The 16,715-nt window shown below is 45.1% G+C and overlaps 1 protein-coding gene across 2 annotated transcripts in view; it reads right to left on the bottom strand.

The window, feature by feature from the left end:
* Nucleotides 1-319: 319 nt before the first annotated feature.
* COA8 (cytochrome c oxidase assembly factor 8) overlaps nt 320-16,715 on the bottom strand; it is a 32,397-nt gene continuing 16,001 nt past the window's right edge. The window contains exons 2-6 of one of the 2 annotated variants that reach the window (XM_072840108.1): nt 13,598-13,795; nt 12,463-12,526; nt 4,062-4,152; nt 3,134-3,268; nt 320-693 (exon numbers count right to left, since the gene is read on the bottom strand). In XM_072840108.1, coding sequence (XP_072696209.1) covers nt 3,172-3,268; nt 4,062-4,152; nt 12,463-12,526; nt 13,598-13,795 — 450 coding nt within the window. In that variant the 3' untranslated portion in view covers nt 320-693; nt 3,134-3,171. The remainder of the gene's footprint in view (nt 694-3,133; nt 3,269-4,061; nt 4,153-12,462; nt 12,527-13,597; nt 13,796-16,715) is intronic. The other variant, XM_072840107.1, reaches the window with a different exon arrangement.

The raw sequence follows: 16,715 nt of genomic DNA, 5'->3' as shown, positions 1-16,715 counted from the left end.
CCTCTGCCTGTGTCTCTCATGAATGAATGAATAAATAAACAAATAAAGCAAGCAAGCTGAATTAATTTATACATTCACTCATTCATTCATTTGACACAGAGCAAGAGAGCAAGCAAGCACAGAAGCAGGGGAAGCAGCAGGCAGAGGGAGAGGGAGAAGCACGCTCCCTGACGAGCAGAGAGCCCAGCTTGGGGCTTGATCCTGAGACTCCAGGATCATGACCTGAGCCAAAGGCAGCCACTTAACCAACTGAGACACCCAGGTGCCCTATATTGTTCTATTTGAAATTGGTAGAATTCAAAAACACAGAACACGGGTACACAGTGCTTGGGTTTTATTTAATATCATGTTCACGACCCAGGGCCAGCTTGGTATCCACAGTCAGGACAGAGTCATATGGCCTGTAGCTCAACAGGACTGCCATTCTCCCAGGCCACCCTGGGCTGACATAAGCCAAGGGACTCCCATAAAGCAGGTGTGGGGCTCAGTTCACTTACAGGTGTTTAGAGCCTTGTAAAACAGACTCCCAGAGAAGCTGCTTCTCCTGGAAACTCCCATGCTGGAGGTGGGTGGGTCAGGGTGAGCTGCTAGGTGCTGCTCTTCTTATGCTTCGGTCTAAGCTTGTTCCAAACTCTCTCCAGGGCCACTTTTCCCATGAAGAAGGTAATGGCAAAATTACGCTTGTACCAGTCTCTACAGAGAAACAGGATAAGCACATGTGATGCACCCCAGTAACGGAGGACTAGCACCCAGGCCTCTGAGGAGAGTTCCCAGCCCACAGGCAAGTCCTCCTGACTACCTTCACCTTTCCTGTCTCTTTTCTGCCCTTGTTTAAGTTAAACTGGCCAGAGCAGCCTTCCTTCCTACCCCCAGAATTTCCTAAGGCTGAGAATAAGGCTCAACAAGTGAATGCCCAGTGCACCCCAACACCCACCTTTTCCCATTTGCTTCAATCCTCTCTGGTTTTTTGCTAAAAGACTCCAAAAGAGAAGCCTGGGGCCTCCAGAGTCCCATGGCATTCTTAGAGAGACAATTGTGAGTGATGGGGGCGTGACCGCTGGGCAAACAACTGGCAGGGCTCAGTGAGGACCATCCTGATTTGGCACCTTATTTGCATAAGAAGCACATGACAGAGTATTCCATCATGAGAAGTCCATTTACCACGAGTGCCAACATCATAAAGCTCCACATCCTCTTTGTCTAAATGATCTGAGCTTTTGCAAAATCTGTGAAGAGAGAATTCCAGAGCTTCTCATACAAATATTGGGATGGAGTTCACAGTCACGGGCTCACTTGCTGATGAGTTACTTGCTGTACAAAACATGACGAAAATTGCAAATTCACCCACTACTGAACGGGCCAGGCTTGGAAAGTTTCCACAACAGAATGCACACATTCCAGACCCTTAGTGCTAAGCCCCGGGATGCTGAGATGCCAATAAGTACCAACGCTTCTCAGCCAAATGAGCTAATGAGTGAACATGGACTCAAAGGATTTAGTGGGTCTCAGCACAGAAGGAAAGAGACTAAGAGCTCAAAAGAAGCAATGGCAAGAGGTAAAAACTCTTGTTTTCTGGAGCCTTTGTATTGTCTGGATAGAAAAAACCCTCTCCTCATGAGAACGTTTAAAAAAAAAAAAAACACTTTATTTATTTATTCGTGAGAGACACAGAGACAGAGGCAGAGGGAGAAGCAGGCTCCCCACAAGGAGCCCCATGTGGGACTTGATCCTGGGACTTTGGGATCATGTCCTGAGCCAAAGGCAGACGCTCAACCACTCAGCCACCCAGGTGTCCCGATGAGAACAATCTTATGTTTCTATCCACATAAGTGATGTTATAAACCGGAAGCAGTGCCCTAAACAAAAACACTCATTCATTCATTTGACACATTTGACATTCTCTCTCTCTCTCTCTCTCTCTCTGTCTCTCACGAATAAAAAAAATCTTAAAAAAAAGAAAAGTAAGAGCAGCAGAGTCAGGCAGTGCAGATAAGATCTAGGGGATGCTGGTAGTGGCCAAGGCTGGGCAAGCACAAGAGACCAGCACTCAGGCAGAGCGATCAGCCTGGCAGGAGGTGGGTAGTGGCGCTAATGCAGTCATGTGAGCCAGCTAAGTTACGCAGTCAAGCCAGTATTGGTTATATTTCCCTGGACGTCTGATTTTCTCATATGGACCTGGAGCATGTTTGCACCACACCTCATCTCCAGTGAGCTGGGTGTGTGCTGTGCGGGGCTCAGAGCAGCGAGGACCAGCGTTTTACAAGGGCAGATGGCAGAGGAGCTACTGCGTTCTCCTCTGTGCCCACACCACATCCTGCCCCTGTCTTCCCTATAGAAATAGGAAAAGTTGAGGTTCCCTACACTGTGTCAGAGTGTTGGTGGAGTGGAATCTGGCTCTTCCTTAATAACATAAAAACTTTAATCTTGATGAGACGGAAGCCTTTCCTTCAGCGAAAACCACTGAGCCACCCAGACTGCCCTGCTGCTCTTACTTTAAAGCAAATCTCAGGACGCCTGGGTGGCTCAGCGGTTGAGCATCTGCCTTTGGCTCAGGGCATGATCCTGCAGTCCCAGCATCGAGTCCCACATCAGGCTTCCCTGCAAGGAGCCTGCTTCTCCCTCTGCCTGTGTCTCTGCCCTCTCTTTCTGTGTCTCTCATGAAGAAATAAATAAAATCTTTAAAAAATAATAATAAATCAAATCTCAAACATCATAGCCTATCACCTGGAAACACACATCATTATGTATTGTTGAAATCCTTTTTAGAAATGCATAACCACAACACCATCATTTCATTTGATAAAATGAACAATAACCTATCAATACAATCTGGTATACAGCCACTATTCAACTTCCTCTGACAAAATATCTTTCACAGGTGGTCTGTCTGCATCAGGACCCAAATAAGGACCACACACTGCACGAAGGCTCTTTTATTCTGAAGCAGATCCTCCTCCTGTTTAAAATTCTAGTTACTTGTTAAGACTGGATCGTTTGAAAAAAAAAAAAAAAAAAAGACTGGATCGTTTGTTCTCGCAGAACCTCCAACATTTTGGGATTGTATCTTCAGGCTATCATTTTTAACACAGTCTCCTATGAACCCCTCTCACTCCTCACCCCATACACCCTTTACCTTTTTCCTGTGAACTGGTAATAAGTCCGGAGGTCTGCCTAGATTCCTCTCCATTTTTTTAATAAGAACATTTCACAGGTGGTATCACGTACTTCAGCCTGCATCTCAGAGGCATGCAGTGGTAGCTGCCCCACACTTCTTGCCCCACAGCAAGAAGATGCACCGGGGTTCAAAAGCAATCACCCTGGCCTGTGCATTATAAATCCCCACCAGCTTTCCTACCTAATGGTTTTAGCAGCTATGAGTGACTGTTGCCCAGACCCATTATTTCATTGGAAAATGTTAATTTTCTACCTCTACCACTCCTTCTGCATTAGCTGTCATCCTTCTACAAAGAAAATCCTTCTTCATGTGGTTACCCTGAAATACAGTCGATGCAGGAAAGGTGTGTGATCTTTGTTTTCCTTTATTCATCAATTTTCAGAATAATGAGTTGGCAGCCTAGCAATATCCAGAGGTGATTGTCACCTTTTCAATACTCGTGATTGCAAAGATCTTTGCATATTTGATATATTTTTAGTCCACTGTGGTCATTTCCTTTCTGCAGCTGATGTGATCTCATCCTTGGCCTATGGGATCCCCTTAAGTTGGCTCCTATGCTGTTCTCATGTGACCCTGCTGGTCTCTGAGCCTCCTCACTTTCAGACACAGGGTGTCTTGACTCATCTTGTGCTGTTCCCACCCCAGACCTGCTTCTCCAAGGAATCCAGTTTCCCGTTAGTGGAAAATGCTGTTTAGAACCCACTGTCCAAGCATGAGGGGTACAAATATCTTTAAGCTGTCAATTTTATTTAGAAGTGTAAAAACTAAGTTTCCAGCAACATCTACCCTTAATATAAACATGAATGTCACTAAATTCAGATAAGAAAATAATCCTACCCAATATGGATAATATATTCAAAATTTTAGGAAAAAAGTAAACACTTACCTGTTATAATACATGTGCTTCTGAAAATTTTTACTTAAAAATTCCTTGTAAAAGTCAGCCATTTCTTCTGCATCTAATGTTGCTTTTTGACCTGAAAATTAATTTCAGTTTAAACATTAAGACCTAAGGGGAAGGGACCTACAAAGTACTACTGATCTAATAGAGGTCAGCAAGGTTGCAGGATACAAGGTCATACATACACCAACTGTATTTTTCTATATACCAGGCAATAAACAATCCAAAAATGATATTAAGAAAATAACTCCAGGGGCACCTGGCTGGGCACCTGGCTTGCTCAGTGATCTGGGGTCATGCAGCTCTTGATTTGGGGGTCATGAGTTTAAGCCCCAGAGTTTATGTAATTAAAACAAAACAAAACAAAACAAAACAAAAAAACCCAACTGGGGCAGCCCAGGTGGCTCAGCAGTTTAGCGCTGCCTTCAGCCCAGGGCATATATTTATGTACATATATATACACATATATGCACACACACGCACACACACATATATTAAAAACATATATTAAAAAAAGAAAAGAAAACAATTCCATTTATAATAGCATCAAAAACAATAAAAGAGGGACGCCTGGGTGGCTTGGCAGTTGAGAGCCTTCAGCTCAGGGCATGATCCTGGAGTCCCGGGATCAAGTCCCACGTCGGGCTCCCTGCATGGAGCCTGCTTCTCCCTCTGCCTATGTCTCTGCCTCTCTATCTCTCTGTGTCTCTCATGAATACATAAATAAAATTTATTTTTTTAATTAAAAAAAATAAAAGGCCTAGGAATAAATTTGAGAGGAAGTGTAAGAGCTACACACTGAACTATAAGATGCAGCTGAAAGAAATGAAAGAAGACATTAACAAATGGAAAGACAGCCCACGTTCATGATTTTTAAGACTTCATACCACGGAAATGGCAACATGCCCCAAATTGATGTGCAGGTTCAATACAATTCCTATCAAAATCCCAACTGGCTTTTTGGGCAGAAATTGACAACCAGATCCTGAAATTCATATAAAAATGCAAGGAAATTCAGCAGCCAAAACAATCTTGAAAAAGAAGAACAAAGTTGGAGGACTCACATTTCACAACTTTAAAACTTACTACAAAGCTACAGTAATTAAGATAGTGTGGTACTGACACTGGCCTCAGAGTCCAGAAATAAATGCAAATAAATGCAAAAAATGATTTTCAGTGAAGGTAACAGATATTCAATAGGGAAGATAGCCTTTTCAACAAGTGGCTGAATCCCTACATCACACCATATACCAACACAACCTCAAAATGGGTCAAAGACCTAAATATGAGAGCTAAAACTAAAAAATTCTTAGAAGAAAACAGGGGCATATCTCCATCTCCTCAAATTAGGCAGTGTATTTTAGATATGACATCTAATATACAAGCAAAGAGAAAATAGATGAATTGGACTTCATCAAAATTTAAGACTTTTGCGCTTCAAAGGGCATTATCAAGAAAGTAAAGAGGCAATCTACAGAATGGAAGAAAATATTTGCAAATCGTCTACCTGATATGGGTCTCACATCCAAAATATGTAGGAAACTCTTAAAAGACAACATAAAAGAGAATAACCCATTTTAAAAATGGGCAAATGACTTCAATAGGTGTCTCCAAAGAAGACATACAAATGGCTACTAAGAACATGAAAAGATACTCAGCATCACTAGCCATAAGGGAAAATTCAAATAAAAAGGATGGTAAAGTACCATTACACACCCACCAGGACACTTATAATCCTAGACTGTAATTTATGATGGCTAAATAGTAAGAAATCTTGATGAGGACATGGAGAAACTGGAACCCTGACATCTCTGCCTCTCTCTCTGTGTCTCTCATGAATAAATAAATAAACTCTTTAAAAAAATAACTAAATAAAATGTGAATTTTATGGCATGTGAATTCTAGCTCAGAAAAGAAAAAAGGTGAGGCACCAGGGTGGCTCAGTGAGTTGGGCATCTGCCTTCGGCTCCAGTCACGATCCTGGGGTCCTGGGATTGAGTACTGAGCCCCACGTTGTGCTCCCTGCTCCAAGGGGAGCCTGCTTCTCCTGCTGCTCCCTGCTTGTGATCTCTATGTCATATAAATAAATATTTAAAAAAGAAAAGAAAAAAAAAGAGGCTTAGGGAGAAAAATGACCTCCCTCTATCATCTCAATCATTAGACCCGGATAGTTCTAGTGTAGCTCAATTTCTTCATGACTAATGCAAGCCCAGGTGTGCACCTACCAATGCACATCATGTGTGATATGCTTTAGGTCTACTCCAATGCCTTCTGAAGATTTTTTTTTTTTTTTTTTTAATTTATGATAGTCACAGAGAGAGAGAGAGAGAGGCAGAGACACAGGCAGAGGGAGAAGCAGGCTCCATGCACCGGGAGCCCGACGTTGGATTCGATCCCGGGTCTCCAGGATCGCGCCCTGGGACAAAGGCAGGCGCCAAACCGCTGCGCCACCCAGGGATCCCCGCCTTCTGAAGCTTCTGACAAGAAATGTGAGCAACCTGAGTAAGGGAAATGGAACACTTTCTCACCCTGAATGCATCCTGGTTCAAAAGCCCACCCATCCGCCCTGGCCTGGGGTAAATACCAGCCTAACCATCCAATCTCTAAGCCAGTGAGCACACACTGAATCAGGTAACACATTAGGTGCTGGTGGGGACTAATGACACATAGGGACTGACCTGGCCACCTCCATGGTGCTCCCTGTGTGGTGGGAGATGCCAACCATGACACCCACCCTCAGGGCTACCCCATCAGATTTTAAAAGGCCACCAAGGATAGGAACCAGCCTGCCAATGAGGGCAGCAGCAGGTTCCCCTGAAATGGGACCAGAAAGCATTCCACAGGCCAGTCTCAGGACACACAGCAATGGCTCAGAGTGAAGGCACTCTGGTTCTGAAGCCTCAAGCCCCAAAGAGGCCCTATGATCTCTGTGGGAGCCCAGAATCTGTCCCCAGGGGTTCCTCTACATGCAGAGGTGCCTACGTTCCAGCTCCTACCTCTGGTTTAGCATGCTTGCCCTTGCAGATCCTGTCTCCAGGTGGAGGCCATGTTTCCCAGCTGCACAGCTGAGGTCAATGCTCCAACTCTTCAGGATTTGGGGGAGACAGAGCTGGGAAGGTAACCCAAGAGCCCGTTTCCATAGAAGCAGGAGGGAAGGTAGCTGACCTTTTACACATACAACATGGAAGCAAACACTCAGATGACAGGGCACAAACATGTGTCTGCCCCCTCAGAGCAGGACAAGCACACATCCCCTCTACATCATAATGGAGCGCCTGCCTAATAGCAAGGTGTTTGCATGTCCTCACTCCTCTGACCCAGCCTTCTGCAGCTCCTCAAAACCTCCAGCTGAGAGCTCTTCCCTTATCTAGAAGATTCTCTCTCAAATCTCCCCAGCTGCCTTCTCCTCAGGCAGGCCTTCTCAGATGCCCTGTTACAATGCCCACTACCCCCTCTTCCCTGTTCTTCTTCCAGGGGCCGACACACCCTAAGAGTGAAGCGAAGCACATATTCACAAAGCTGCCACCCCACATTAGAATGTCATTCCATAAGGGCAAGCCTACAGCTCTGTCTCATCCATTACAAGGCCCTGGTGCCTAGCTTGGCACATGCAGGGTACTGGGTAAATACTTCTAATCAACAAAGAGACAGATGCTAAGTGGGACAAGAAAGAAAACTAGCTGCCTGAGAAGGGGAGGGACGCCCAAGGTTCCCAGGGAAAGTGACATTTAAGCTGGATCTTACAGGGTGAGTAAGAGCCCACAGGGCTGAGTGGAGAGAAAATGGGTCCCAAGCCACGGATCAGCATGGAGGGAAAAAAAAGAGTCCGGAGAGGCACAGCTGTGACTGAACAGAGTGAGTGAGGAGGAGGGCGGGCAGGGCTGGAGCATGGTGAGGGCGCCAAGGAACGGAGCCCCTGGCTTTGGGCAGCCCGAGGAACCACGCCAGACTGAGAGCATGAGTGTCTTCTGCACAATGAGTGCTGGAGGGAGACGAATGTGCTGCCCAGCGCATCTCTGTGGCCTCGCGTTAGCACGTGAGGAAGTAAAGACGTGCCCCAGTAGCAGCGCTTAGCGGCCCCACTCAGACAGAGCTTTGTCCCTCACGGGCAGACGGCCCAGACGTTGACGCCTCTCGTACGTGGAACGCGGATCACAACAGCACACACCGTAAGGCTGCCCTGAGACAGAAGGAGTTGAAGCCAGTATGGCGGGCAGGATGGGGCCTGGCACGTAGCGCTCGCTCCCTTGGTACGTGCTGGCCAGACTGCAGGAGCCGCAGGCTCTGAGGACAGGTGTGGTGCGGCCTCCAGCTGCCGGTCTAGTTTGTGTCTTGTCCAAACACCCCAAAGCCAGAGCTCAGCATAGAGCAGAAGCACCAGAAATGTCTGCTAAGTAATTCAGTTCCGTGCCTACCAACACTGCACTGTGCTGCGGAGATTCAATGAAGTTAAGCAGAGGAAGGCGGATGGAAGAGCCGAACTCATTAGACATCTACTGAAAACCCAGGGGGGCTCATAAATACCAGGCGACTTAAAGTAATCCCACCTCAGCGCGTACTCTTCCCCACTGCGTGAACACTTACTTTAGCAACAAAAGAAATTAGAAACAAGAATCTTCCCACTGCACCACCGCCCTACAAATAAGACTTAATTTGGGGACAGGTAGAGCCAGAATCCTGGTGTCCTGCTTTTTACACCAGAAATTCAGTCATTTTTCTACATTGCTGCAGAAAGAGGGCTGGAAACTTTCTCCCACCACTGACCGCCTACGGGCGCTGTACCGCACTGTACCTCTACCGGCACGGAGTCCGCTCACCGTGGCCAGCCCGTGAATTCAGTAAGCACAAAACGATGCCTGGGGGCTGTTCCAACGACACTGTAATCTGCAGTCACATTACTCACCGACAGGTACTCTGTTATTTCTACAAACTGGTTCATGCTCTTCCCTGAGACTTCCCTGGGCACCTCTGTTCTATCATCTGCTCTTCATGTCTCACTTGTTTCCTGGACGCCGACCCTTTGTCCAGCCCCCTGGTCTACTGTCCTTGTGATGCCGCCAGGCCCCATTTCCAAAGGAGTAGCCATGCTCACTCAATACAACCCCTGAGCCTTGGCTGGCCTCTGCTGATTCCAGGGCACCTTCCCACCTCTCTACCAGCCCTGTCCTTGAACTAGGGCTGTATACTGAGAGGTGGAGAAAGCTCATTTATAGCAAGAGAAGGCTGAGGTGTGGGCTAGAGAGCTGTTTTTGGCTCCAGTGGCTGACAGCAGGTGCACTTGGGCCTGAGCTAACTGTGTCTGCCCCACCCCCGCACACTCCTTTACAGAAAGGTCAAAAGGAGTCCTCCTGGGGGTGCCTGGCTGACTCAGACAATGGAGTATGCAACTCTTGATTTAGCAGTTGTACGTTCGAGCCCCACATTGGGTGTAGAGATTGCTTAAAATCTTAAAAAAAAAAAAAAAAAAAAAAGAGGGGTACCTGGGTGGCTTTGTTGGTTAAACATCTGCTTTTGGCTCAGGTCGTGATCCCAGGGTCTTGGGTTCAAGCCTTGCTCTGGGCTCCCCATTCAGTGGGGAGCCTGCTTTTCCTTCTCTCTCTGCCATTCCCCCCGTTTGTGTTCTCTGGCTCTATCTCTTTGTCAAATAAATAACATCTTAAAAAGAAAAAGGAGTCCTCACCAATACAGATGTTGTCAGTTTTCATGTTCTCCTCTTGCTCTACCTTTACTGTCAAGCTTAAGGAATCACTGTTTCTCCAGACAATGGAGAGTCAGTTGAGTTCTGTTAAACTTTATACAACTGGGAGCAATGTATTTAACTTTTAATCCATAAACAACTGATTTTTAATAATAAACTTTTAGATTTATTTGAAATACATTTGTATTATAGAGGCCATGAATCTAAATTTACTTTTGGGCCAAAAGTAGTTTTTCCATTATCATTAATTAAATAAGCCTCCCCCTCCCTCGGTCCTGCAAGACCCCTATACTCTGGCCCACTCATGCCACACACCTGTGTTACCCACCATATTCCAATCACTGCAGCCTGGAAACTGTTTAAAAGCTGACACAGTGGGCACCTCCCTTCACCTGTCCCTTTCCTCAATACATTCTTTCCTGTTTTATTATCCAATTAATTTAAAAATCTGATTTAAGGTCAGCCTTTCAGTACATAGTAATGCCATCAATAGAAACCCTGTGGTGTTAATTACAAGACTCAAAACAACTTTTCCCATCTGTTAAGAGAGTGGTTATCTCCAAGTAGACCCACAGCCTCCCTGACCCTGCCTGATCCTGATGACACACTCAAAAGGCTGGCAAGCCCCCCCCTGAGGGCTGTGGCATCTCTGACCTCGGTCCATGGCCAGGACAGCACAGGATCAGCTAATAGCCACTGTGGCAAGGCGACATCAGACAGGCCCAAGGAACCCAAGTCACTAGGCTAGAATCTAGGCCCCTCCACTTACTGTGTAATTTTGGTTAAATAACTTGCCTTCAGATTCCTCATCTCTAAAATGGCAAAAGTAGCAGGACCTACTTCATTGAGTCACTGTGGGAAATAAAATGAAATGACATAGGCAAGGGACTTAGCATAGTGCCCAGCACAGTCAGGATCTGAAATTATGTGCAGAAATTATCTACCTTACTGTTAGGACCTGGCACCCTTTCCTGCTAGTTCCTGCCCCCCCAAGACAGTGCCTTGATGGGGTCCCTGCAGTCGACAGCCAACAGCAGAGCCCATCATCATCAGGGTAGTTCCACCTTCTCCAGCTCTTTATCCTAAACAGATCCAGGCATGGCCAAGCATTGGCAGGGAGAGGGGGACAGTGGTTTAGCTCAATGACAGACCTGGTTTTTGGGGCCAATGGTTTCAGATTTTCCATCAGAATAATGTTTTAATAGTAGACAGCTGTTTAACAAACAGTATGAAATGTTATTCAGGCCTAATATCAACAGCAGGAGAAAATGAATAAAGGTCATATTGAGCACTAGATCTTCTAACCAAAAGAGAAAAGGCAGCATTGTAGGCAGAGGCAACTGAATGTGGCACAGCGTTCCTGGCATATCACACATACAGTGTGGGGGACAAGATGGGAAAGAGATCAGACAGGCAGGGGCCAGGGAGGCCGTCGATCCAGACCGAGAACACAGCTGTCATTCTGTAGTCATGGGGAGTCTAAACACCTAAGCTAAGCAATGAATGTCAAATCAGCATTGGGGGTAGGACCATCTGGCTACACTGCAAAGAATGAATTTGAGGCAGGAGTTGATAAACTACTACCTGCAGGCCAAATGTGGATTTTGTAAATAAAGTTATACTGCAACACATTCTTGCCCATTAGTCTATATATTTTTCCATGCCTGCTTTCACATTGCAACAGCAGAGCTAAATAGCTGAAACAGAGACCTCACACAGCCTAGAAAGACTAAACTATTTACTATCTCGCCCTATTCAGAAGTTTGCCAACTCGATTCAAAGATTGGAGATTAAGGAACCAATCAGAATGTTCCTGCAGTAGGCACAGAATTAACAAAGGCCTGAACTGGGGAGCCTGGGTGGCTCAGTGGTTGAGTGTCTACCTTTGGCTCAGGGCGTGATCCCAAAGTCCAGGATCGAATCCTGCATCAGGCTCCTTGCATAGAGCCTGCTTCTCCCTCTGCCTATGTCTCTGCCTCTCTGTGTGTCTCTCATGAATAAATAAATAAAATCTTAAAAAAAAAAAATGCCTGAACTAAAGTAGTGTTTCAAGGACAGAGGTGGTTAGAGCACTGAGAAATGTTTAAGAGGTGATCCTGGTCAAGAAATGGGGGGAGGAGGAGCTTTGAGGATGACTCCTATGAGGTCTGCAGCTCCTGTGGGCAGGTGCGGCCATGAACTCGGGTCAGGAATGCAGAAGTGAAGCTGGCAGTACAGGACAGAAAGAGGCGGTGGAAGCCATGGGATCCAGGACAGAATTCCAAAGGTCAAAGGGAAGTCACCCATCAGGATGACCTAAAATCAGGAGGGGGATCCTCTCCCTAAAGAGAAAGGAGGGAGCAGGAGGAGGGCAGTATACACTCAAGAGCACCTACCCCAAAGGAGATCACAACTTGCCCCCTGAGCTTTCTCTCCTGCATCTGACAGGCTTCTTCTTCTTCTTCTTCTTCTTTTTTTTTTTTTTTTTTTTTTTTTAAGAGAGAGGGAAAGGCAGAGGGAAACAGAGAATCTCAAACCAACTCCTCAGTGAGCGTGGAGCCTGATGATTTGGAGCCTGATCTCACGACCGAGATCATGACCAAGAACTGACTACGCCACCCAGGCGCCCCTGACATCCTTTCTTTTTATCTTCTCATGCAGTTACTGAAACAAACACAATGTTAGGAGAAAAAGGACAAATCAACTAACCTGATCCAGATCTCAGTTCCAAGCCTTTAGCTTTTAGTCTTGAGTGAATAAATTCTTCTTTTTCCTAAAAAAAAAAGACAACGATCAGAATGCCTTTTCTTCATCTTTTCATCTTTCCTTGGCTAGGACACAGCTTGAAGTATTCTGGAAAATCTGGATAGAGATTTCTGAGAAAGGACTCATCTCCAAACCTGCTTTAAGTCATCTGAATTTGGTTAAAAGTCCCATGCTTGAAGTAGGATTTGAAAACAAGATGCCTAATTAACTTTGAGAGGCACTGTTTGTTTATAAACCCACAGAATAAGATAAATATAATCTGTGTGACACAGCCTGCCCAAACAGTTGGACATATAAAGCTTAAATGCATTTCTTCTGGATTAGAATATTTCTAATTTGGGACACCTGAGTGGCTCAGCAGTTGAGCGCTTGCCTTTGGCACAGAATGTGATCCTGGGGTCCTGGGATCAAGTCTCACATCAGGCTCCCTGCGTGGAGCCTGCTTCTCTCTCTGCCTCTCTCTCTCTCTCTGTGTCTCTCAAGAATAAATAAATAAAATCTTAAAAAAATACATTGATTCTCAGAATGAAATCATATCATAAAAGGCCATATTTTCTTTTTTTTAAGATTTTATTTATTAAAAAAAATTTATTTATTCATGAATGACAGAGAGAGAGAGAGAGAGAGAGAGAGAGAGAGAAGCAGGCTCCATGCAGGGAGTCGGTCGTGGGACTTGATCCCAGGTCTCCAGGATCAGGCCCTGGGCTGAAGGCGGCGCTAAACCGCTGAGCCACCCGGGCTGCCCAAAAAGCCATATCTTCATAAACATAAACACACACACATTCTAGTTCTGGCTCTGTTACTCCTTTTAACTACTTGAAAGTCTCAAGCTCTGTGATTTTACGATGACTGATAATTCTTATATATGGTTACAAAATTGATTTAAAAATTATATGCATACATACATGCACATATCTGTATATATGTATGAGAGAAGGAAGGGTGAGGATGGAGGGAGGAAGGATGGGAGGGACCAAGTGAGGACCAAGTACCAGAAAGGAAAAGAGTAGGGTTCTAGCACCCCCAAGTGGCCACCTGTGTTATTTCTTTCTCATTCTGACCTCCGGTCTAAGCTTACCTTTCGAAATGTCAAATTCTGGTTTGCCCAGAACTGTTGGTTCCATTCTTGTGTTTCTTGTCTTAATTGTCTTAGCTTTTGTTCCAACGGTGACTCGCTTTCCGGGATGTAAAAGTGAATGGGTCGAAGGTTTGAATGTTTATCTGGGGGTCCTATCCAGTCACGGCAAGATTTTCTCGGAGGGCAGAATCCTGAGACCTTTAACAAAACGCACAGGAGGAGCATGAACTAAACAAATACCTTGTATTATAAAATGAACAGTCTAGGTTTACTTAAATCCCTCATTAGCTTCCTCTTTTTAAGAGTATGTGTCAGAGGGCAGCCCCGGTGGTGCAGTGGTTTAGCGCCGCCTGCAGCCCAGGGCGTGATCCTGGAGACCCGGGATCAAGTCCCACGTCGGGCTCCCCGCATGGAGCCTGCTTCTCCCTCTGCCTGTGTCTCTGCCTCTCTCTCTGTGTCTCTCATAAATAAATAAATAAAATTAAAAAAAAAAAGTATGTGTCAGAGAATATCTAAGTTAAAAAATCTATAATAAATATTATTAACATGAACACTGTACAGAACATGTTCAACAATGGCACCAGAGTAAATCAACATCCAAATGTAAAAAAAAATCTCAAGCTGTACTTTGTACTGTATACAAAACTAACTCAAAATGGATCAAAGACCTAAATGTAAAATCTAAAACTATAAAACTTCTAATACAGTAAAAAATGTTTACAACCCTTAGACTAGGCAAACATTGTTTAGATACAACACCAAAAGCAAATCCACAAAATAAAACAGACAAGCCACATTTAAAAATGGGCAAAATAGCCAAATAAAACTTTCTCTTTAGAAGATATATGGATGGCAAATAAACACATAAAAGCATGCTCAACATCACTAGTCATTAGGGAGATGCAAATCAGGGGTGCCCAGGCGGCTCAGTGGTTGAGCGTCTGCCTTTGGCTCAGCTCATGATCCCGGGGTCCTGGGATCAAGTCCTGCAACGGGCCCCCCGCAGGGAGTCAACTTCTCCCTCTGCCTGTGTCTCTGCCTCTTTTTGTGTGTCTCTCATGAATAAATAAATTAAAATCTTAAAAAAAGAAACAGGGAAATGCAAATCAAAACCACAATGAGAGGGGATCCCTGGGTGGCTCAGCGATTTGGCGCCTGCCTTTGGCCCAGGGCACGATCCTGGAGTCCTGGGATCGAGACCCACGTCGGGCTCCCTGCATGGAGCCTGCTTCTCCCTCCTCCTGTGTCTCTGCCTCTATGTCTATCATAAAATAAATAAGTAAATCTTAAAAAACAAAAACAAAAACCACAATGAGAAACCACTACACATCTTTTAATATGGCTGAAACAACCAACAAAAATATCTGACAATAGGGCAGCCCAGGTGGCTCAGCGGTTTTGCGCTGCCTTCAGCCCAGGGCATAATATGCAGACCCGGGATCAGTCCCACGTCAGGCTCCATGCATGGGACCTGCTTCTGCCTCTGCCTGTGTCTCTACCTCTGTGTGTGTGTGTGTCTCATGAATAAATAAATAAAAATTTTTAAAAAAAGATGTAAAACAAGTGAGCTCTTACATGCTGCTGGCAGGAATGCAAAACGGTACAGCTACTTTGGGAAGAAGGCTGGCAGTCCGTTAAACATTTTAAAACATAAACCCAACGTACAATCCAGCACAACCTACTCCTAAACATTTATCCAAGATGAACAAATACATATGTTCACACAAAAGTCTGTATGTGACAATTAAAAGTGGCTTTATTTATAATCACCCAAAGCTGGAAACAGCCTAAATGTCCCCCTCACTGGTGAATGGAAAAACAAAGTATTGTCTATCCACACAATGGGTACTCTTCAACAATAGAGAACCACATGCAACATCGTGTTCACTGAAAAAGCCACATCAAGAGATTGCTTACTATAGGATTTTACCTATATGACATTCTGGGAAAGACAGGTACTGGGGTAGAGGAAGGAATTTTCTGGGCTGATGAAAATGTTCTCTCTCTTGAATTGTGGTGCTGGTGCATACATCTATCAGCAGTCAATGTCACTGTATATAAACTGGGCTTCAATAAATGTGATACTAGGGCACCCGGGTGGCTCAGCGGTTTAGTGCCATCTTCAGCTTAGGGTGTGATCCTGGAGTTCCAGGATCGAGTCCCACATCAGGCTCTCTGCATGGAGCCTGCTTCTCCCTCTGCCTGTGTCTCTGCCTCTCTCTCTGTGTCTCTCATGAATAAATAAGATCAATCAATTAATCAATCAATAAATGTCATACTAAAATAAAAAGATCAGTTGAGTAACCAAAAGACTAGCTTTCCATTTGTCTATTAAAAGATCAATGGAACCAAAACTCACGGGGGGTTGGAACCCACTCAACTCAGAAATCTCTTCTATGTTATTAGTCTTTTTTTTTTTTAAACACACACTCTGTTGACTGTGACTTCTACCTCCAACAGAGTTCCTCCCACGTGCCCTGTCTGCCTCAACAACTGGCAAACTAGCAGCAACAGAAAGGAGCAAACCACTGAGACACGCAGCAATGAGTCTTAGAACAACATACAGACTGAAAAGCCAGGCATGAAAGAGGATGTGCTGTGGAAATGCACCATGTGGCATTCTAGAAAATATTCCATCAGTGGTTGGCAGAGTTGAGGGTGAAAGTGACGGATCTTGGAGAGGTGACTGCAAAGACTCAGGTTTGTCAAAATTCATCAAACATACACTTTAGGGATGCCTGGGTGGCTCAGCGGTTGAGCTTCTGCCTTTGGCTCAGGTTGTGATCCCAGGGTCCGGGATCAAGTCCCACATTCAGGCTCCCTGCAAGAAGCCTGCTTCTGCCTCTGCCTATGTCTCTGCCTCTCTCTGTGTGTCTCTTATGAATGAATAAATAAAATCTTTAAAAACAAAAACAGGGATCCCTGGGTGGCTCAGTGATTTAGAGCCTGTTTTTGGCCCAGAGCGTGATCCTGGAGACACGGGATCGAGTCCCGCGTCAGGCTCCCTGCATGGAGCCTGCTTCTCCCTCTGCCTGTGTCTCTCTGTGTTTCTCATGAATAAATAAATAAAATCTTTAAAAACAAACAAACAAACAAACAAAAAGTACACTTTAAAGGT

Source organism: Canis lupus, chromosome 9, assembly GCF_048164855.1.
Source record: "Canis lupus baileyi chromosome 9, mCanLup2.hap1, whole genome shotgun sequence".
Classification (NCBI taxonomy): Eukaryota; Metazoa; Chordata; class Mammalia; order Carnivora; family Canidae; genus Canis; species Canis lupus.
The sequence above is the reverse complement of the archived record's forward strand: the minus strand, read 5'-3'. Positions and strand labels throughout refer to the sequence as shown.